Genomic DNA, 24218 nt, shown 5'->3' with positions numbered 1-24218 from the left:
GTACATATTATTATTATTATTATCATTATTATTTTCTATCTTAATAAGCTGCCTTTATCTCAACTCACAGGCTTCACTTTTCCGTTTCTCTCCCCCATCCCAGAGAGGGAGGGGGGAGGGTGAGTGAACAGCTGTGTGGTGTTTAGCTGCCAGCCGGGTTAAACCACAACAACTAGTCAGTGCAAGCAAGCCAAGGAGATAATGTGCTAATCTCCAGCCCCTCACATGCCCTTCGGCATTTTTCTGTGAAGGGGCATAGGCAGGCAAGCAAGCGGGGCAGCGCTCCTGCCGTCCACTCAGCGAGTAGCAACAGGTGCTCTGCAGCATGCATGGCTGGATGCTTGGACTGTTTGATGCCCTTGCACAACCGTAACTTTCTGCCTGAAGGGCTACTGGCACTAAGAGAATTTAAGTTTTCCATTCCTTATGTTACTGTCATCCATACAGTACTGTCCTGGCACTCTCTTTTGTGACACCACCACCCTTGTCATTAACAAGGGCAACGGTACTCAACTGTGCAGTTTCAGAGGCCCTGGACACCTTGGTGGCTTGACAGCTGGTGGTACAGCAGGGACCTGGCCCAAAGTAAGGGCTTAGAAGGGCTTTGCTTGCCACAGCAATGAGAGCAGCTCTGTGGTATCATGAAACCAGCCCCATCACACTTTCCCTTTTTTTTTTTTTTTTTTTTTTTTTTTTTTTTTTTTTTTTTTTTTTTTAAACAGCAAGATGAAACCATATGCCACAAATCAAGAGTAGAGCCAGGCTTGGCTGAAGCACACAGGCTGATGGCTGCAGTTTGCCACCAGTCCACAGCAAACACAGAAAATGAGGCTGTTCTCGCCCTTTACTGAGGGAATCAACTACTCTATGTGCTGTGGAGAGCCATCTACTGGGAAATGTTGTGCCAACCCTGGCAAAGACTGGAATGGTTTTATTCACTTCAGTACCAAACTGAAGCCCAGCAGAACAAAAGCAATTTTTTCCCACTTCAGGAAAAACCTGACACTGTGCTCAGGTGATGTGGATTCAGTTTCTCAGTTTTAAACTTTTCTAAACAAAACAAAAGTTATTTTAGAGTAATTTTCCAAAAGATACAGAAGCCAAGTCTAACTCAAAACAATAAAACATCTATTTTAACTTCTCTATCCACTGCTGTCACTGTGCACAACAACAATCCTCCTTTCCCTGCTTTTCCATGACTGCCAGCACAGAAGGCAACTGGAAGCTTTGGGAAGTATTCCTTTATGCTGAGTTACACCTAGAAAAAAACAAAGCATTGATCTAAAGCCTGTCTATATGGAAAATATTTTGCAACACATTTTATAATGCAGAACAACACTCAAAACACTGGCATATTAACTTCAGCAGTAAGAGTGCCATTCAGATAATAATCCCCACACAGAGATGGCCAATTTTAGCAGCTTTGTGTCCTGGGAGCAGCAGCATCTCCACACACAAGCTCTACTGTTGGTGTCCTCAGTGCAAGTGTCTCTCCTCAGTCAAAGCTTTTTTGATCAGAGTTCCTGACTGACTTGCACTGAGAGTAAATAACATGGCTGTAAGGCTGTTGTTGTTTTAAATACAAATGATGGAGACTAGCTGCCTTCAGTTATTTAAACAATAGTAATACAGTCAGCAACTGAAACAGAACAATTCTACATTCATCTGACCCTCCCACTCCAACAGGATGAAAAATTTGGATCAACAATTTCCCCTTTGTCTGTACTTCAAAACCTACCTCATCATTCCCACACTGGGAGAGAAGCAACTGTTTTCCTTACAGTGAACGGATTTAGCTAAATTGCATGGTAAGTGAGCCATGTCCCCACAGCTTGCTCTGAGGGCTTACAGCCAGACCAGTGCTCACTGGAAGGCCAGGGGTGTTCAAAACAGGCTTGGCCAAATGGTCCATGCAGACCCTATGGACAGATTCAGATCTCTTTCCAGAAAACAAACAAAAAAACCCAACACTTCTACTCTCCATTAAGTGTCATGCCAGGTTTTCTCAATTCCATGTTCTTCCAGTCAGACAAAGGAGCAGCTCACTCTTGCATTTGAAACAGCCCCATCAGTCTCAAATGAGTCTGAAGTACAGCCGGTGAAGGACGAAGACATCACAGCATCTCTGCAACATTAGAAGGTTTACAAAACTTGGATAGAGGCTTGACTTTAACTCCACAGGAGTCAAAGGATCAAGGAGTACAAATACTTGTTATTTCCTCACAGCACCAGTAATCTAAACACCACAATCATTTACTAAATGAGGGTAAATTAATGATAACATTTTGACAGTATGACTGACCTTCAGAGCTAGTTCAGCCAGCTACTGGCTCCAGGGCGGTGGATTTGCAAGAATTAACCTGCCAGACCATAGCGACTGCGGCTGAGCAGTCAACAGGGCTGGTTCTTTGGTAGTGGCCTGTTCCTATCTGGTTATCAAATCTGAGTAGCAAACTGCAGCTTGCTTATTGCTCAGCAATACCTATGTTCCTCTAATCAGGAACATAATGAAGCTTTCGGAGGTCCCCATACGCAGCAGCACTGAGAAGAGCCATCCCGTCATGCCACAGGAGCGACCTCCCTGCAGGCAAGTGCAGCATCACCACAAGATCACTGTAACTGTGATTCTCCCCTCTACAGGCCTAAAATACTCAGTTGCTTACAGAACAACATCCAGCGATGATGCCAGCACCACATCCTAAGAAACATTTTTGCCTTTTTCCATTGCTTTTTGTAACAGCGTCCCCAGAGGCCTAGAGGGTTTTTGAAAACTCAAATTTCAGAGCTGTTTACTGCTATTCTGTGACCAACAAAAAAACTAAGAGTGGTCCAACCTCAGGTAATCTCCCCTCTGCTACTGTAAAGCAGGTGAATCAGTCACTGTGTTTCTCTTCCTAGTCACAAAGGCTGTGCCAACACAGCAGCGATTTCCGTGTTGTGAGGGTACTGAGTTACGTGCTGGTGTCTCAACCATGTTGCATCAGTTCAGCTCTGCAGAAAGGCACAGACAATTGTTGCCATTTTATGCCAGCTAACGGTGCAAGTTTTGCTTACCTGAGGGAAACACGTCAATCCTGTGACAGGCCCACATACTGAGCCCCTGCAGAAACATGTTGGGAACTATGTGCCACCACACACAGGGCAGAGGAGAGGCCCCTTCCAGGGGGGCCATCCGCACCCTCTGTGACTATCATTTATTAAGGTGTCGATCACTCCAGCATCTGAGTGTCCCCACCAATAAAGCCGGGGCCAACAGACAAGCAGCAGCAGCAGTTACAGTAGCATGTCCCATCTGACAGGGCAGCCTGGCTCTCTGCATGGGCTGTTGCTCCTGAGCCACCTATCAAACTAGCACCAGGCAGAAGACATTACTGCAACCTGACAAGGAGATGACAGGGGCTCAGGGTCCAGCCAAATTTGGGCAGAGCCAAGCACTCGCTGTGGGTAGCTGGGCTGGACAGGCCATTCCCTCTCCCTAGGGACAGGGGGCACATACGTATGCCACTCACAGCAGCACAAAGCCCAAGTAACAACCTCTTCCCCACAGACAGCACAGGGCCAGCCTCCTCAGCCACCAGGTTACTGCCAAGTTTTTATCAGCTTTGCTTCAGAGCTACTGCTTTGTATGTGCCTCCGCCTGTGTTGGACAAAAATGGTCAGATGCCCCACTGAATGTCTGAAAAAAATCCAAACCAAGCCAGCAGCAGCAGCCTGCAAATCAAGTCAATGCTTTTGTGCCATAAGCAACTGAAAGTGTTCATGCTTATCCACCCTCCTCATCTTCAACTACTCTTAAATTGTGAGACGAAAATTCATTTTTAAGCAAGATATGGTGGTATTTCTCAGCTAAGACAAGTCAGACCAAATGAGAGTCATGCATAAGCAGAAAGGGGGAGTAAGCCTTGCTGAGCTAACTAAAGTATAAATGTGTCAACTAATACAAACTTGGAAAACATCCCTGAAGGCAGATAAAAAACAAAATACAGAAACAGAGACAGAAAAACTTTTAAATGGTATCAGCCTCTCCTCTGGGGGCACAAAACTCCCAGTATGCTGGCAGCCAGCAAAAAAGCTCCTATTTTTCTGGAGCCTGGTCCAGAAAACACCTCATGGTTGCCCTGACTGCTCACATCCAGAGCAGTGATATCTTAGAGCCCTGCCCATGTTGTGAATCTGCGTGAGAGCTTTGTCTGGGTGGAGGAAGGAAGAAACCTCCTGGAATCAGGTGTCACAACCTGTATTTGGGATATGATGTATTGGCGCCTCTGACACATCATGCATTTGTGACTCACTGGAGCCTGTGGAACAGGAGCAGTACTTACCCAGAGCTGTCACAGCAATTCAGTAATGGCAATGGGCTTTCAAACCTTCAGATGAAAGGCACCAAAATCCCAGGTGCTGCTGCTGTTACTGTGCCCAAAAGCACCAGCTACTGTTGCACTCCTGTGACATGGACAAGGTTTGCAGGAGCTCGGCTGTGCCACCTCGCCATCTGGCTGCCAGCCCTCCCAAAGCCAGGGCAGTAGTGCTCAGGGAAGAGACCTTTCTCTCACTGATGCACAAAGCTAACACGGATAAAACCCTTCACTGAAGAAGTAACCTGCACTTGCCCACCCCTCCTGCAAAAAAAAAGCCATCTCAGCTTGCTCAGTGCACCCCCCTCCTAGGACCTCAGCCTAGCTTGCTGGCAATCCTGAGGCTTTTAGCCTGGCATCACTGTCACCCTATAATTCATTCACAGGATGAGAGGACTCTGCCTGGCCTTGTATGGAGCTGCTGACTAAGGCAATTACACGAATAAATAATTTTGAAGTGGAGTTACTCATAAACGTAGGCAGCTCCGGTGGTGAAAGCAAAAACCAGTTGGCACCAAAAACTGACATTAAGAAATTCAGTCAGCAGACCACAAATTGATTTGTAGCACACGCAACACATATTACTGCCTCTCTAGCTTCTTACTGTATAATATACCCCCAAAAATCATTTATGGGTCCTGCTTAGCATCAGTGCTTTAAGCAAGTGGCAGGGGCAGAAGGAAGGTGTCTTCAGTACTTTGGAAGCACAGTTGAAATGAACCAAGCAAGCACAGGGATGAGATACAGAGAAAAAAGTAGTCACCAGGGAAGTCCAGCCCACGTGGGACTGTGAGATGGGAACACAACGAACTATGACACCTCAGCTTGCTTAGGCCTTCGTCTTGCTGTAATACACTGGCTACCAGCCCACACTGGAGCAAAATCCCAGCTCAAACCTAAAATAAGCTCAGATGAGCCCTGTTGCCTCTGCTTCAAAACATGCAAGGTTAAATGAGAGCATTACCTGCATTAGAGCTCAAAACCAGACACATCCCATTGAGGTATTTCAGATCCACCCTAGAGGGCTATAGGGCTTCTAACAGCATTCCCAGATTCATGTCCCGTATTTATCAAACTTCGATTTTTCATCACACCCGAGAAACCACCAGCTAGACTGCTGTCCTTGAAAAAGGACTTCAGTAAGAGATATGTCTGACATTTCACAGGTTTCAGTTCTTCCCACCTGTCTATTCCTTTTTACTTGGGCTTGTTTGTCTATAGAATTCAATTCTATGTTATGGTGTCTAACAAATGGCAAAAAACAAAGCCAGCCTGCTCTCCTGTTTCTGTGGAGGGGTACACTGCTCTCAGTTGGAAGAGGGGCCAGATTACCTGCCCGGCTTCCAACCACTGCTACTTGCAACTGCTTTTGTGCTGCCCCTTCTTCCCCAGGGCTCGGGGATGGGCTTTTCCACCACCTTCTCCTCCTGTCCCCACATCAGCAGTGCATCTTCTCCTCTTCCCTTGTGGGCCTAGGCCAGAACCTACACATGTTCTTCAGCAGCAAAGCGCTTTTTCAAAGCAGCCACTTACTTGATGAACAGACACTTCTGAATTCAGGAACAAAATATAAACAGGGAGCTTGAAGTACAAAGCAAGACAGAGCCCAAAGAACACAACTTTTGAATGCGTGCAGGACGGTGCACGTTAATACTAATACAAACTATGCAAAAATAATACAGAGATAAAGGAAATAGCAACTAACTGAAAGCCTATTAGATATACTGAATTTATATATTTATGGAAATGTGCTCCTCAAAAAAAAAAACAACACTACTGTGATAAGATTTTCTATAAATTTTAGAGCAAAGGTATATTTTATCAGAGCAATCTGTGTTAGTCTGGTATATTAATGCATATAATAATTGCAAATTCAGAGCGCAACCTCAATGGTGTAAGTCTCTGAAGTGATCAGCAATTTAATACCTGCTAAAATAATATTTTTCTTTACAGAAAGATTCCAAGCACCAAAAACCTTAGAATAAAATATGAATTAATTCCTGCAGAACAAATGGTGAAAGAGCAAATGCAAGAACACAGTAGCATGCAAATGTCTTTGTAATTTCACATTTCAGAAGAACATATTGGAAATTCCGGCCATTTCAAATGAGTTTGGAGCCCACCACCTGATGAAATGAGATCAAAGCTTCTGTTCTTTTTATGTTAACTCAGATCATGAAGAAAAGGAAAGAGGCTTGCAGAAATATTTATATGACTAATATGTATACTTGGATCAAGCCTTAATAGATAATGTCTTCTGATCTTCAGCGACATGATCTTCCAGGAAAAAAAAAAATCATCTGCAAACATGTCATACTTCAAAATCATAAATATTGATGCAGAATTCAGGACATTTCAGAACTCATTGTTTTGATTGAAATGTGAGGAATGAGTGAGCAAGGAGCGAATTAAAGCCAATTATAGTAACTAATTGCCATGATGTTGTGGGAAAACACAGACCGTAGCCCTTCCTTGAGGCTGGAATACATAGAGAAGCAACATTCACTGGCCTTTTATTGCTGCAGCAGTCTAGAAGAAACTGAGAGGAACAGAAATTATTCTTCTTGGTAGAGTTAATGAAAGACTGACATTTGAGTCCAAGCCATTTTAAGAAGTTTTGTCTGTACTTTTTCTCAAATAAAGTATGCTTAAAAATGGCAAGATCTTTTTCATTACAAAGTGTTAGCATAATTATAATAAAGGATAGTTACCTTTACGTAACTCTGGCATGTTTGCTTTTCATTAACTGATATTTAGGCAGGTAATGCTGTGATACTCTATGAATGATTAGTCTGGCTTTAAAAAAAAAAAAAAAAGAAAAGAAAAAAAACCACACCTGTGCATTTATTTCCAAACCAAATGGCCCTAGTGGCAACAGAGAAGTTCAGAACTGATTTGAACCAGTATAAAGAGGAAAGAGTGCACAATTCCTGAACCTGTCAGATACAGCAAACATAATCTCTGCAGTTTTAGCACTACAACAGTATCTATAACAAGTAGCTGTCAAATCTTAGAAAGTATTGACTATGTCAAGAGGCATCAGTATCACCTGCTCCAGACCCATGGTTTTTGGAAAGGACCCAGTTCAGTGGCAGCTTGAGATCAGAGGAGCAGCCCGTTTGCCCTTCTACCAGGCACAGCTGCCCGCTTTCAGCTACACACCAGGGCACAGCATTACTGTGTTGGGGGTGTGTCTACAACAGCATGTGCTTGCTGGAGACTGGAAGCACCAGAGCTTTCAGAGAGCTCAGCAGAGAGGCAGTAGGAGGAACCAACCCTCCCATTTACAGGGATGAATGGCTGGAGGAACATTGGACTCCCCAGGAATACACAAATCTTGAACTATTTTTTTTTTGTTTTAAAACAAAACAAAACAAAAAACTATAACGTTACCCCGATTTCAAGTTATTGTTCTGTTATTTTAGCAGGAATAAGTGAAAGTTTATGAACACAGCTTGAACATCTGATGCTTCTCAAAGCTTCAATGCCAAACAAGCCATCAATTTTTGCAGACATGAAAACCTCTTCTGATGTTTCCATGCCACTGCCTCTGCCCAAGATTATCAAGATGGAAAAAAAAGAACCTGCCGTGAGACTGTAATTTGTATGAATAGTACATTTACTTTTATCTGAATTGCTTTGTCCATTGCAATTAAGGAAGCACCAAGTACTGCCTTAAATGACATTTCCTGCATTATGTTTTCATTATGCAAATAATCTCCCCCTGGGACAGCAAACCTTCTAGTGTGCATGGTGGCTTTTTCTTTGGCAGAACAGACAGAATAGTTCATTGGAAATAACATTTGTTGTTCTTTTGTAATGTTGTCTCTACCAACACTTTCAAAAAAATTCATTCCTATTATTCAAACAAGTCTAGCGAAGCTCAATTTAAATTGACTTAAAAAAAAAAAAAAAGATTCTTTCCATTAAATATTTGGGACTATTCTTTCTGTCATTTATTTCTCCCTTAAAATACAAAGGCAGAAATGCTAACTTAAGAACTGCAGGGTGAGCAAAAGAAAGAAGATGATGGAGAACAAAAGCTTAGAAAAGCTGTTTTGGAGAACCTGCTGTTTAAGAACTAGAACACCAGCTTAAAAAACAATAAAACTAAAAAAAAAATATGACAGAACAAAGGAAAGAAAACTAAGTAAATTAAATTAATAAAGCAAGGCCACTGTTGTCAAGTAAGTAACCATAGCTGTAGCTTCCAGGGCTCCAGAAGATAAAGGGAACTTGCAAGCAGCACTCTAGAGTCAGTAATAAAAATGGAGTTTTTACCCCCAGTTATTAATTGCTTTTCCTGTATGTGATACAAAATTCCAAATGAATTTAACTTATTAACAAATGTCATAAAAATCATGCAATTTAAAATCAAAACTTAAGGGAAAAGTAACATAAGGAAAAGTAACAGAAGTCAAAGAGAAGAGGACTAGTGTTGTTTGTGTATGCAATACAAGCAGCCTCCATGCTCAGCAACACTGACTTATAATTCCCAGGAAGGATAAATCCCAGCACCAGGCACCTCCTGGTCTCAAGCAGAATAGCTAGTGCAGAATATCATAGTCAAGGAACCCAGTGTGAAGGACCACACACGTGATTATGGTATCACAGTGAGACCCCCTGGCCTTTGGGTCAGACCAATACAAAAGGTACCACAACAGCATCTACCAGAAGAGGAATTCGTAAAACAAGCATGAAGTCACCAGGAAATATTTTTAAAAGGAAGAGATGAAACAAGGAGACTTATAAAGAACTACATTTATTTTTGTTTACAGCAAATACCATAAATAAAGCTAAAACAATTTTCACTGTGTGCAAAATACAGAATTTCCATGTGAAAATTTAAATACAGCATTAAAAACTATTTAATAAAAATATTCCATTAAAATTGTAAAGTGAAGTCAAGACAGAAGATTTAGGAGGAGAAGGACAGAATCCTCACTGGCCAGGAAGAGCTAGGAAGACTCTGCAACAGACGGTAAAAAAACACAGCGATGGAAAGTGGTTTGAAATGGCAGACCTCTACATTACGACCTTCATCTCAAAGCATGCTGAGCTTAGCAATAAAACACCATAGCATAAAATATATGAAATCTGTAGGAAGCCATGTCCTAACCATTTTTCCAGGAAGCGATGCTTAGAATACAGATGCTTCTGCGTGGGCACAGCAAGGAGACTTTCAAAGTCATCAAGACATTTTAGGTTACCCACACAAAGAGATGCTTCAGTTGTGCAAGCATATAGGTCAGCAAGATAAGGAGCGTGGAGCTCTTGACCCTGCAGCTCTTTTGCATTCCTGACTGAGGTATGTGAAATAGGACAAGTGGCACAGGATGTCTGGCCCTTCCTGCAAGTCACTGCTTAGGACAGTTCCCAATCACCCTTCCCTTTGAAGGGCATCCTCATCAGGAAAGGCTGCTATGGGTCATGACCATATCAAACAAAACCACAGATCACTTGCTTTTCAGACTAAGCCCTTGGTTCTTCTTTGGATGCATTTCTCCTTTTAGATTATCATGTAGTTACGCATACTGGATCTTATATGCCAAAATACAAACAAAATAACTGCACAAATTTATCATGGAGAGTATTGGCAGCCTCTCATGCAGCAAGACAAATATATTAATCAAAGGGCAAATGAGGCCTCATTAGAGCTGATATTAATCAACAAAGCAGCTCAAGCCAAAACACTTTGGTTATGTAAACTTGCCATTTTGACAATGAGGACTAAAAATAGCATATATCTATTTCTGTTACCCTGCCCAGTATGCTATTTGGGATGGAAGAATGGAACTTGTGTTGCTTTGGCTGCTCTGTTCAACAGAACCATTTTATAACATAATTTTCCTTTATGAAAGCAAAGGAGTGCTTAGAGCCACCCTACTTAAACATTGCTCACTCATTGAATATTTGAGCTCAATAGAAATTTGCTCATTGAGTATTTGAGCACAATGGAAAAAGGTGTTCATGCTAACCAGGAGAATCAGCTAGCTCTTCTCCTGACCTTATTTTAAATCTTTCCTTGAAAGATATAAGCCTTTAACTGGTTCTTTCAAGAATTAATTTACTTGCCTAAGTCGCCTGAAAGGCACAAGAAAGTGTACATACACAGACACAGAGAAGAAAAACATTCTCTACAGAGAGAGCAGACATTATGTTTTTTAGAACTATGAACTCAGCAACAGGTTAAATGATCATGCCAAAGCTCACATCCATTAATATACCAGACACACACAGTTTGCTCTAAAATGGTCTTAAAACAATACAACAAAACCCAACACAATGCAATGCTGTCAAACAGCGGTGTTAGTTGCACAATTTTGGAACTGGCAAGCAGAAAAATCACCTGAGTGCAGAAAGGCTTTAGCCAGTGAGCGGGTGCAACACCGGAATGATGAATTGGACTAAAAGTAATGAGGGAGATTGACAGAGAGCAGAAAAAAAAAATACAGAACTTAGCTTGGTTATATAGAAAAGCATCAGAAAGATTACAAAGAAAAATTAGCCAAAATGAAATTGCTTTTTTCATTAAATCATGAATAAGGACAAAAAACTATGAATCTTTCTAACAGAATATTAAGATAAAGAGATTACAAACACATCTAACAATTAGATTGTTATATTCAAAAATCACCTGCAAAATTCCAGTGGAATATGTAGTATAATTAAGATCCTTCAGGAAAACGGTTTCATTTTGCATTATCTTTTTCTGAATTCTGCTGTGGGAATTTAGGGATTTTTTCCCCCCCGTTATATAAATCTATATATAACCTATATATAACCATTGCCATCTTTAAAAAAGAAAGAAGAAAAAGAAGAAAAAGCTTTCTACTAGTAAGATTCACTTGCTCATTCTGCTGAAAAGCAGAAAATTTCCTGTAGTGAACAGCAGGAGAAAACGTCAGGAAAAAATGTTCAATGAGACTGTGCTATTGACAAATTGAAATTAAAATTGATGGTGAGTCTAACTTTATCAGTTAGCAGTTTGTTGTGTTGCAGGAATAACATGGTAAATCACACTTTTTTTTTTTCTTTTTAGAGTGAAATAACTACTGTCTTTAGCAAATAATTAAAAAGTATAGTGTGTTCCAAAGTAGAAATTTTAAAACGCTATAAAAGAGGTACAGATGAATTTCCTTAAATATGTATAGGTGCTTACCACGTTACTATAATGGTCACTGTGTCCAGTCTAGCAAAGTTTTGTTACATGTATGAGCATTAATGGCAATTGATTTCAAGCAAATGCTACCTTATAACTAAACAATTCTTTCAAGCTTTTTTTTCAAGTTCTGTGCACATACTTCACAATTTTTCCCCAGACAATAACAAGGACTATAAAATGTGAAAAGCTTTATCCTTGTAGTTGAAAAAATTAAGTCAAAATATCTAGAGGAAAAATCCAGTTGTCATTTATTTTAAACAGAACACACATTTCATTTTAACACCCATGGAAGAAAGCAACTTTAATCTGTCTTTTCCCACATTGTGTTAAAACAACCAACCAAAAAAAAAAAAGAAAAAAAAAAAGAAAAAAGCAACCAGCTCGTAAGTAGCACAGTTATTTCAGACCACTAAAAGGTCATCCTCAAACTTTGGTACAAACTCAATGTAAAATTATTTCCTATTATTTAAGCCATATTATTTCGGCTAAAAGTACATGCTACAGATGCTTTTCATTCTAGGCTATTCATATTGTCATATTTATGTTTTGATCTATTTCCTGGTTAACATCTGAACTTAAAAGGACTTGTTAGTGTTAGGTCAGAGGTTGGACTAGGTGATCTCGGAGGTCTCTTCCAACCTAGGTGATTCTGTGATTCTGTAAACATTTAAGTATTTTTGAGGCATGAAGCCTGCTTACCTCACTGGCTAACCAGGCTGACAAATCAAACAGAATTTGGGATGTTCAGTGTCTCCTTGCTGTTAAATAGATGTACTTAACCTGCCCCTGACATCTTTTGATGAAGGTAGACCTTGATGAGAGATACCTGAAAAACTTACTTAACAACTGCTCCAGATAAGACTTTAATCTTTTTGCCATCAGCTTTACACATTGAAATGAATTAAATACTTGATTAAGAAGTAATATCCTTAAAATAGGTTTGTAGGTTTTTGTAGTTTGTTCAAAACTTGTATTCTTAAAGAATTCCAAATACAACAGGACCAGTGCCTGTCTGGAGGCATGATAACCATGATTTCAGTAAAATAAGAGTATTCCACAACTTGATATTCCTCGAATCAGCTACCTAATGAGGAAGCCTTGAACTGAGGAGTAAGTCATGTCTAGTTATACTACCAGTTCCTTTGGCATGCAGTTTCAATCAAGCTTTCACTCTGCTGTGATTTGCTCTTCAGATTTATTTCAAAATGTTAAAAAGGGTATCTATCACATGTGAGAAATGTAAAAGGCATGACTAGGAGCAATATGAATTAAGTACATGGTTTTATTTCTTTTTTTTTTTCTTTTTCTTTTTTTTTTAAAAGCATTCATGCAAGTTATAAACCTTATAACCCAGGGCAAAGATGAAAACAAGAAAAAAAGGGATGCGCCATATTCAGGTTTCAAAACACAGTCATTTTTTTCCATAAATATTACCCAAATATCTGAAAGAACAACAGTTCTTTCTTAGTCCAACAAACAAAAAGAAAGGGGGGGAGGCAGGGAGAAGTGGAGGAGAAAGGTTTTAAAATGTACCTCCCCCCAGTGGTCTTATCACAAACAGGACAGGAAAAGAAAATCTACAAAATATCCTTCATCCGTCTCTGTGTTCTGGAAATGTGTCTGGACACTGCCCTTCATGCTCTAACATACAGTACATTTTATATTGAAAACTTTGATTGCACCTAGCTTGTATCAGAAGGAATCTACTGTTTGTTTTAGTCACACATTAAATTGCAAGAAAAGTAAAAAAAATAAAAAAAAATCCTCAGGAAAATAGTGAGGCTGTTAATTTTGAAAATCTGAAAGGCACAACTGAGCAAGACACACAGAAAAATTTAAACCCTATAGATTTTTTTTTGCCCATTCAAGCACGTTTTCAAGTGATAGCTCTGCTTCCCGGTACATATGAGTAAGTACCTCTAGAAGAGCACAGAGGAATGGCACACCAAGGCTCAAGAGTTCATATAAGTAGGTATAGTTATATGCATTGTCCCTGAAATGAAGATTGGTAGCGTGCAGAAAACCATGCATCCAGTTAGACAGGCGTCTGGGAATGTCAAGCAGATCCCTTGTCACCCGAAGGGGCCAACTTAGAGTGCCCTTAAAGAAGGAAGTCAGGATACCTGGGGACCTGTCCTCTGGACTGCTAGCAGTAGTTAAAGTGCTTTCTGTGGTGGTCTCTGTAGATTTGGGTTCTTCTTTCTTCCATGCTTCTGTTGCCTCCTTATAGAAAGCATTAAAAAATATATTAAATATACTTCTAAAAAAGTGGAAAATCTGGTTTCTGTTGCTGTCTTCGTTTTTATATATACTTTCATTTCCAATTATTCTCAAGTTCAACTTTATTTTACAGAGGAAGACTTCGTTCATTTCATTTGAAAACCAGACTACACACATATTGCACCCTACTCCAGATAAAGCTGCCTCAGTATTTCTTGCATTAGTAACACAACCCATACATACCTTTCCCTGGACCTGTAATGTCGCTCTTCTCTTTCTGTGTTTATTACTGATTTTGCAGTGTGTAAAATGAGGTTTACAGTAAAATTTACCTAAAAGAAAAAAAGTAAACGACATGACTTTCTACGTTTAAAACCACACACTGAAAACCCACTATTTTGTCTATTAAAGATGAAATCAAGATGTTTAATAGTTGGCCAGCAAAAGGATTAGAAAACTGGTCACTGGCTCTGCACATTGCCTACAGCTTTGAATGGTTTTCTTTTACAGTACACAGATTTGCACATTTATTAAGTAAGGTAAGGCCTTTTATTCATCTACCAAACAGGTTTAGGATTAATATATAGCACAAGAGCAAAATTATATGAATACCAAGCCATAAACCAATGAAAGACATTATGCAGCAAAGTCAAATAACCAGTTCAAGAAAGTCTTTGCTGAAGACTCTCTGGACTGCAAAAGAACCATCTTTAGCCTTGAGATGTTAATCCTCCTGTGGAAGGAGATCAGGCTGATACTCAGATATACTCAAATCATTTGGAAATAGCAAGGGAATTTAGGTACAGCAATAATTTTCCTCTAAATACATAAAAAAGCAACCAAATAAAACCAAATAATCCCCCATCCACAAGCCCTGGGCTGTAGGTGGCATCAGGAGCCCAAGATCTGAACCTCCTGTCCTACAGCTGACTGGAATAAATGGCAGTGCTGCTTGGCCACTACTACTGCTTTCACCTCCTGAGCCAGAACATCTTGAAAGAAAGAATATTCACCTAAGTTTGCTACTGCTCTGACTTGTCCTTATCAAGGCACTTTATTTAATGGCCGACAATAAGTGAAAGATGAGTACAGCCCTGTATTGTTGGCAGTCAGAGAAAAAACACCTTTCTACCCCTACCCCTTGATTTTGACCTGTAATTGGACAAACCGTATTTTTGTTGCTTGACTTATTTTCCACTGATGATTTCTTCATTTAAAGCTCAGGTCCGTCCCAGCCAGCTTCTTTTGAAAGACTAGAACCGCAAGTACAAGGCCTCAAAGATCGGCATGGACACAAACAACACATTTGGCAGACCTCCTCCTGACTGAGCTACTTGGCCAGGCCTTTTGCCTCCAGTTCCATTAAAAGCATCAATACTCAGACATTTTAAAATATTCTTAAATAGCTCCTGTATTACCTTCTTCAACATCGAAGGCATAAATTCCTAAACGGAGCGTTGTAGAACATATTTCACACTTAAAGCACTCCCTGTGAAAGAAGTGGCCTTCTGCGCTCAGCCGCTCCATAACATACACCCGTTTTTTGCAGAAATAACAAATGTCACTCCCCCCAATAGACTGAGGGAATTCTTTTCGCAGAGATCCCTGTTAAAAGAAAAACAGAAATGCATATGAAGCCATTGCACAATGTCCAGACAGAAATTCTTATTCAAATGGGCAGCTGCTTTAGCTGCTTGAGGTTTTACGCAGCCCCCAGCACACACACAATTAAAATAAGCATCAGTCAGCTTATTTATTTATTTATTACTTTCTGGCTGCAATTCCATAGGTCTACACAGCAACTCATAAATCAGACATCACAAGGACTTGAAGAAGTAAGCTTGCAACTGGACTTGCACCTCATGTTTGCTCAGGTCCAAGAGCAGCATCAGCCCCACATACTCACTCAGCAACCTGTGCCACAGTGTCCCAAGCACTTCCACTCATGGCTGCAGGCAGCAGTGCTTCTCGGACAAAGGCAAAGGCAGACCTTGCCAGTCTTGAACAGAGATTCGTTTGAAGCTAAGGAAGCCCTAAAGACTCAGTTCAGCTCAGTAGTACTGAGCTCATACCCCTGAGGAAAACATAGGCTTGTGCTTTAAAGTCAAGAATGAAAAATGTGACAGTCTTTGATACTGGTGTCTGAGCCACCATGTCCATCACCTGCAGATGTGCTTCCCCCTCTCAGCCATGCTTCTTCTGAGACAACAGCCCAAGCTAGGCCTTGGTTTATTTTAAAAATCAGCTTCATTCCTACCATGGACTTTCAGCATACTATAAATATATTGGATTTTAAAATATGACCCGTATCAACAACATGAAATATTTTCAAAGTTTTTGTTGAATTTGGTCAGTTAACTTGATTTTCTTTTTTTTTTCTTTATTGCCACAAACCTTATCTTTTGTGGATAATAATACATGCAAAAGACACAGAAAAATGAATTAAATAGACTAGACACCATCGGGCTTCCCCTTTCTTATTAGAGACAGGTATGAAGAAGTTATTTGCATTATGCATTCTGCTTGGGTATAGGTCAGTACAGATGAGCATCCTGGCTCTACCACAGCTGCCACCACCTCCCCTTCCTCTCCTCACCTTGTGAGGGGTGCCATGCCTGGGACAGTGGAGGTGCAAACTTGTGCAAGCTTGGCAGAGCCCACTCACATACAGACACCACCATGCAGTCCACACAACTCATCTTCAATCTGCCAGCGAAAGAAGGCCTCAGAACAATTTTTTAATGTTAAGTGTAAGTCACAATTATCACTGTCATGAGTCATGCTCTTGTGCTTGAAAGCTGAGAATCCTAAACCAAACCCTGTCTGAATTTAAGAAGAGATTGGACTGTGCACTTAGTCACATGGTCTGAACTTTTGGGTAGACCTGTGCAGTGTCAAGAGTTGGACTTGATGATCCTTAAGGGTCCCTTCCAACTCAGGATATTTTATGATTCTATGATTCTACCTTTATTAATCTCATTTTGGTGTGCTGGATCATTCTGAAGCATGAACTACACAAAACTTTCCAAATCAACAACCATGCAAGTGAAAAAGCATAGAAATCCATTTTTCAAAATATGATGTTAACAGAACAGATCAGATAGTTACAGTAAAGTGGAAGCAATCAGAGTTTAGTGCTGGCTAATAAGTAATTATCATCACTGCAACACACCACCTTACTTAGCTTCCCAATACCTGACATCTCTGAGCAGTGAAGGCAGGAGATGGCGAATAGGGAATGGGGCAAGAACCTGAGGCTCTGTCCAGAGACTGCTTCTGAATTCAACACAGGATAGCATCAGAGTATAAAAATAGCTTTCTTCAAAATGAAGCATGATGATTCAGCATTTGTATGTTAAAAATAATTGCATAAACATGCACTGTACAAAACTTTTAGAAGCCACCTTGATGAATAGCTACCTTCTTTTACTAATTGTACCAGTAATTACATTTAATAAAAGCCTCCTTAAGATTTATTTCATACAGACAAGTAATAAAAATATGAATAGAATATATTGTGAGCAACAATTCCAGCATATCCGCACATCAGCATGTTTTGTCAATATGCACTTGATTTCTTAATAAGTGTTAGACTAAGATATAATACTTGAGGTGCTCCAAAACCATGGTCTTAAGTCAGGGTGACACTCTGGAAAACACTGCTTTTAAGTCAAGTTGTTGTTTCTTTGTGGGTTTAGCCTTACCAGTTCAAGGGGGGGAGTTTGTGGCTTAGGTCTGTGATCATTCACATATAGATTGACAAGAACTTCTGCCATAGCTCCAATTGCACATGACACCTTTCCTACAGTCATCTAACCAGAAAAAGGAAGAAGATGACGAATTGAAAGAAGAGCTTGGTTATTCAATAATTTAATGAGAAAAATACAAGAATGGAGTCGAAAACATGCAAATGAATGCAAGCAACAATAGAGACAGACTCTGAGAAAGAGCAGAGGCAAGTCTAGCATAGCACAAGCACGTTCACACACAATCAGCATGGTCTGGCTGGTGGCCACGGGAGACTTTCAAGCAGCCCACACACTTCTCCTTGTAGATGATAGAAAAGTAGCTGCTAGGAGCCAATGCTGCTCCCGTAGCACAAGGCTTCCTACTGTGTCTGCAAAAAGCAGCTGAGCTGGGAGCTACTGCCTGGCTATCAGGGATGGACTATCATGTTAAATTAAAAAACAAATGAAACCACCACCACTACTTCAAATTTATAGACCTTTGGTGTTATAATTCAGAAAGTGAGGTGGACTCAACTTCATACTGGCATTTCAGGAAACATTCTACAAACACCTACTAGAAGTCCCTTGCAGAAACAGTTCGTTGATGCTTAGAGAGGAATCTTTCTCCTCTCCAGTGACTCCTCTTAGTGCCGAGGAAAACTTCAGAAACTGTGCTCATGCAGGGAAGACATCTCCTTTAACCTGTTTCATCATACCACTGCAGCCACTATTAAGTTAGGCTGTTTCTAACCAAATTTAACAAACGGGTCTGCAGGAAGATAGCAGTTCCTTATGCTGTGGCTCCAAACACTTCTCAGACAGACCACTGACTGTATGGGCCTGGTTTTCTAGCCACAATTTTCCAGCCTGTGGGCTGGAAAAGGAGAAAGCTATGTGTACATGTTTGTGTGTGGCAGGTGGGTACTCTACTGCTCTGTTCATGAAGAAGAGACTGTGAAGATTTCATAGATTTACATTAAGATTTGCTACCCTACAAGTTTCCTGAAGTGATTTTGATTTTATTTTTTTTAACCTATATCCCACAATCCCTCCGGAAACCCAAAGGCAGCAAGAGCCTTCCTGGTATGGCCAGGGATCTGATACTCTGCTTCTAAAGCCTGGACATTTTCCTTCCTAGAGGACCCATGATCTCACATCTTATGCTCCACTTGCCTCCCAGTGAGCCAAACTTTAAGTCTCATGCTTCTCAGTGAAATGAGTTTTCTTCTGCCACCACAGTCTTGCTAATGGAAGGTTTTTAAAATATCATAAAGTCACTCTGAAGAAAGGGCAAAAATATAAAATGCAAAGAAATGTCAATGCAACTGTATTCATGACACTTTTTATTAAGCTTAAAAACAACACTGTGGGTGTTTTTTCAAAAAATACGGTTAATGAAAATATTCATGCTAATAAAAAAAATTAAGTGCAGGGACTGGGGAACATGTCCAGCCCCTTTCAGTTCCCCTTACCTTTTGATTGTTGTATCATAATTAGATTTGTCTTAATATCCAGGCAGACATAAAGGATGTATGTGAAGACAACAAAAGGCATTTAAAGGACAAATTTCTGTACTGTTTGGTTTTGCTTATTGTAAAAAACCTATTAAAATATTATTTAATACCTGCACAGCTTGTAGGAAAGTGGCAGTAAACTGTTAAGTATATACCCTAACTCTGTCTTAAGTGGTATATTAATTTAGAAACAGATACTAAAAGTGACATTACTTGCTACTATAGGAAATCTAAGTTATTTTTTTTTATTATTTAAGATCACAGAAGAAAAAAAAATCCTCTCTAAAATATACACCTCTGAACAACTTTTAGGCCACATACAACTTACTACCACAAGCTCCTAGGAAAAAGAAACCATTCAAAGTCTGTTAAGCAGAAAGATTACCTTGAAATAGTGAAATGCTGCAGGAATCAGATAAACAATAGGGCTACACTTAACGTGCAAGTACTTGAATTTCAGGAAAAGTATCCTGGAGCCTGAACTACACCTTACAATTTGTCAGGTCAGTTGATTTCTGTTCCCCACTGTCCTGGTTTCAGTTAGGACAGAGTTATTTTTCCTCCTACTAGCTGGTAGGGTGCTATGTTTTGGATTAGGATGAGAAGAGTGCTGATAACATGCTGATGTTTTAATTGTTGCAGAGCAATGCTTACACTAAGCCAAGGACTTTTTAGCTTCTCGCTCTGTCCTGCCAGCGGGCAGGCTGGGGGTGCAGCAAGAGCTGGGAGGGGACAGACCCAGGACAGCTGACCCAAACTGGCCAAAGGGGTATTCCATACCATCTGACGTCATGCTAAACAATATATGGGGTGGCTAGCCGGGGTGGGGGGGCCGGCTGCTCGGGGTTGGGCTGGGCATCGGTCAGCGGGTGGTGAGCAATTGCATTGTGCATCACTTGTTTGTACATATTATTATTTTCTATCTTAATAAACTGCCTTTATCTCAACTCACAGGCTTCACTTTCCCGTTTCTCTCCTCCATTCCAGAGAGGGAGGGGGGAGGGTGAGGGAACAGCTGTGTGGTGTTTAGCTGCCAGCCGGGTTAAACCACAACACCCACCCATTGGAGCAATCTGTGTCAACATTAAGGCAGTCAAAACAAGAAAATTGCATGTTTATACATACTTCTAAAAACATTATTAAAAGAAAAACATTCATGTAATGACTGTGAATTCACATTCCATGTAAAAGCAAATTGGATTTTAGTTCAATCTAGCAACCAAAAGAAGAGCTGTCTGCTCTTCTCTCCTAATCAACAACCACCAACACAAAGATTGTTGGTGCTGAGCAGGAGGAAGGGCAGGAAGCAAATGGACTTGAGGACTGATTACATCTCACTTTAGAGAAACTGGTTAGTAAAGACACATTACTGGGAGAACATTGCTACTGCTTTTCCTTAACGAATCAGAGAAGTGGGTAGACGAGAGGAGATCACTTTGCAACAGTTGCAGCACTGCACCTTTTAAATAGCATTCAATCAGGAAATAAAAATAGCAGGGCAAGGCAAGAATCCATAGGGGCAGCCCTGTGAGCACCTGCCACGAGCAGAAACCTACACAGAAGCAGAGGGTCAGGGAGCATAAGAGCAGTGCTGCCTTGCAAGGCTCATCATCAGCCCTTGTATAACAACACCACCATGACCACGCCACCCCGTGTCTTCTCTCAACCTCATCCAGCTTATGGACAAGGACTTTGATGACATCCTCTCCCCTTCAATCACCCAAGTATAAGAACTCCAGTTGCAGAAGAGAAAGTCTGACCTCACATCTACACACCAGAAGCACATTCCTTTAGAGAACTTGTCAACTCTTACACAGCTTAGCTTTCTTCAACTTTCCCTGTTAACTCATAATTCTATATGAAATATGACAGCTGGTTAAACTTAGACGGGAGTTTTATTACTGACGACTAGCATATACTGCCATACAGAACTTAATTCTTAATCAGTTCAAATGACTGTGTACGTTATGGTGCATGTCTTTAAAAGAAACTGGAAGAAATAGCATGCATCCATAGAATTCACTTTCAAATGCTCCTTTCAGGATTGAGGCTTAACAACATGTCTCTGTAATAAGATGTTAAGTCTCCTCAGACATCATACTTAATACTATTCCAATAAAAATTCAACAGATACAAAAGGATTGTCTTGTCTGATAGCATAATCATCTCAGTACCCACTTGAAACTGAAATGACACTACTATTTAAATGACAGGAAGGTGCTGATATTTACAGGTCATATCTTATGAAATCTTAAACCAAAATCAAACTTCTATTACCTTCTGCTCTTCTGCTGGGAAAAATAAGATATGCAGCAACACATGGGAACTCTTCCTGTTGGTTTACCAGTCCTCAGGTCCCTTTCTATACTGAAGTCTACACTTATCTAGTGGTATCTCTCAGAACAGAGATCAAATACAAATTCAGAGCCCTACAAACCCATCCTCAAGGTAACAGGAACACAATTACTAATATATAGTCACATCAGAGAGGTCCAAACACATTATTAAACTAGCACACGCACATTTAAAAGCGCAAGCTGTGCACCTGAAATATTATCTTTTATATACATAATTTTATACACACACACACATCTATGTATATATAATACTGCACAACTAGCTATGGTTTTAAAAAGCACAACAAAAGCTTCATGCTCTGAAAACTGCATTCTTAACATACAAAATGCAGGAACATCAACTTAATAATGGAGGAGTGCATACAGATTGCCTGTTATGAAATTAAGACAGCAGCAGGCATTCCTTGAAGATTTCATACTCTTACAGGAAAAACAACAGTAATATATCTGCTTTTTCAAAATATTTTGCTTTAGAATTAACAGAAGGTAAGCCAAAATGTGGCCTGTGTAACTCAAAGAGACACAGAGCTAAAGTTAAGTTGCCAAAGAGAGGTAAAACTAAAATTATGGGGTATCACAGGACTGAATTAGTTTCATGGCAAACAAAGAGAATGAAGAACAACAGCTGGGCACATCCATAAACATCATCACCAGCACATCACTAAGACAAAACCACAGTCATGGACATAGAGGCCCAAAGGGCTATTGAGTCCCTCCCCTGTCCTCAGGGCAGGATCAACTTTTACTTATGTAGTGCAAATGCACATTGGCATAACTTGCTCTGAAAGTTGTCCCCCAGCACCCTGCTCCTTACCATTCAAGGGTCCCTTATCCTAACACCCAAGGCTGACCCCAATGACCCTTTTCATGGTGACCCTTTATCATACCTAGCACAGGCACGAAGCACAGATACTGCTCCTTACCTGCAGCAGCCTTGCCCAGCATCAGGGATGACTGATCCTGTGCACGCTTCCCACCCCTTTAGTAACCCCTGTAGCAAGGGCAAGACCAGCAACATCACTTGTGTTCACTGGCAACCTTGGAAAAAAACCTAAAGGGTTGGTGTTTTGTTGTTGCTGTTGTTGTTAAATTACTACATTTTCCACTAAAATATTTACAATAATCCATCATCAGTTGGGGTTCATTTGGATCAGTTTCCTATTATCACATCTGCCTCAGAGTGGGGAAAAGTAAATGCTAGCCTGTTAATTACCAGGCTACTTGAAAATTCTCAACTATGCTGTGCTGAATGCACTATATTTAGACATATGCAGAGCATAGAGTGTACAGGAGGACCCGAGACTGTACAAGCCTGTGGAGCAATATACTAAGCATCAGCATGTCCATGTGCATATGTATACTACAGAATAAATGTAGTCCTACCCAACCAAGCAACAATGTACCAAATAAGATGAAGGTACATGTACTGTGCTGGTGACAGAACAAGCTTTTCTAGCCTCAGATGTGCTTCACCCTGCCAAAAGCAGGGTTATAAGCAAAAGTATACCTTATAACAAGGATAAGAGCCTAGTTCTCATTTGCTAAAGAGTAGTTCACATTGATTTTTACTCTTTTTGTAGTGCCCCAATTTTACTCCAAAACAAATCAGCAACAGACCCCAATATTTTGAAAACCATTACTTTGCTTTAAGTCCATCAAATGTTATACCTCCTAGGTCATAAAAAGTATGAGGTGAACCTGGGCAGAGGAATGATTTTAAGGCTGAAAGGGATTAGAGGATTATAGCAGTTAGGCACCTGCTGAGCTTGCAATGTCCTTGAAGGGCTCATAGCCTGTATTTTCCTGGGGAGTGAGAGAGGAAGAGAGTTTTTTTCAATATACCTCCATCTAATCCAAGGAACATGCTTTTGCAAACCACAAATCAGCCTAATAGCTACCTGCTCAGTTACTGCTGCATCTGTGAGCCCCATTTCCAACTAGCATCAACAATACGGTGGAAAACAACCAAACCAACACACAAAACCCCAAAAAAAAACACAAAATCCTAAAGTGATCTAGACTAATTCCACTAAATAATCCTGCTGAACACCCATCAGACAGGAAATAATCATCTTCAGCCATGACTTACCTGAAGTTGGGTAATACTCATGAGTATTTCATAAAACTACTGTTACGTAAATACAAGAGCAGGCAGAATGCTTTGGCCTTCCCCCCAGTAAATGGAGACAGTAGCCAATTTTGCTGAACAGCACTTCATGTGTCAGACAGCAGGGCCACCAGCTCCAGCAGTGCCTATGCTGGTAACAGCAGCCAGCTCCAATGCTTCTAGATACTTGATGTTTCCACCCTGATGTCCACTCCAAGCCTATTCAATACTGCAGTATTACCAGCCTGCTGCTACATAATCTGGGTGAAGTAAAGAGAACCTGGGCCTTTACCAGTCCTGAAAAGCTGAAAATTATCCAACTTTCCTTAATTAAAATCATGAAACAGAGGAGTTAAAAGCCAATGCCACCTCATTTTGCACAGATAAAAGCAACACTGGCATAAGTAGTAAGAGCTGAATACCTCTGATTTAAGTATTATCTAATTGCTTTCATTAAGCATATGCACATTTCCTCTCTGTGAAGCCTGCTGTTACAAAGAACTACGTTCTGGCAATTAATCCTCAGAAGCAAATTTAAAGTACAAATAAGAAAACAAAGAAAACATTAAAGTGTGCCTGTGCCAACAAGTGCTTATGCAATTCTAACACTCATCCTCTACTTAAAAAGTGTGATCCAGGTTCTTCCCTGCAGGCCCAGCTGATAGTAACACGAAAAGAAAAATAAATAACCCACAGCACAATTAACCAATCCCATAACATTCAGCTATATACACAACATGGAACTCACTCTCTCCTAGACACATCTGTGGTA

General features: G+C 40.4%; 1 protein-coding gene across 6 annotated transcripts in view; it reads right to left on the bottom strand.

Moving 5' to 3' along the window:
- The window catches only part of MICAL2 (microtubule associated monooxygenase, calponin and LIM domain containing 2), a 125828-nt gene that overhangs the window by 38556 nt on the left and 63054 nt on the right, over positions 1-24218 (bottom strand). For 3 of the 6 annotated variants that reach the window (XM_035327477.1, XM_035327478.1, XM_035327479.1), the window contains 3 exons: positions 15159-15345; positions 13984-14072; positions 13644-13743 (listed from right to left, as the gene is read on the bottom strand). In XM_035327477.1, the coding sequence (XP_035183368.1) occupies positions 13644-13743; positions 13984-14072; positions 15159-15345 (376 nt within the window). Of the gene's footprint in view, positions 1-9101; positions 10763-13643; positions 13744-13983; positions 14073-15158; positions 15346-16935; positions 17017-17444; positions 17553-24218 lie in introns of those variants that run through there. The other 3 variants (XM_035327481.1, XM_035327480.1, XM_035327476.1) reach the window with 3 other exon arrangements.

The sequence above is a fragment of the Oxyura jamaicensis genome, chromosome 5 (assembly GCF_011077185.1).
Source record: "Oxyura jamaicensis isolate SHBP4307 breed ruddy duck chromosome 5, BPBGC_Ojam_1.0, whole genome shotgun sequence".
Taxonomy (NCBI): domain Eukaryota; kingdom Metazoa; phylum Chordata; class Aves; order Anseriformes; family Anatidae; genus Oxyura; species Oxyura jamaicensis.
Note: the sequence above shows the minus strand (reverse complement) of the source record. Positions and strands in the feature narration are given on the sequence as shown.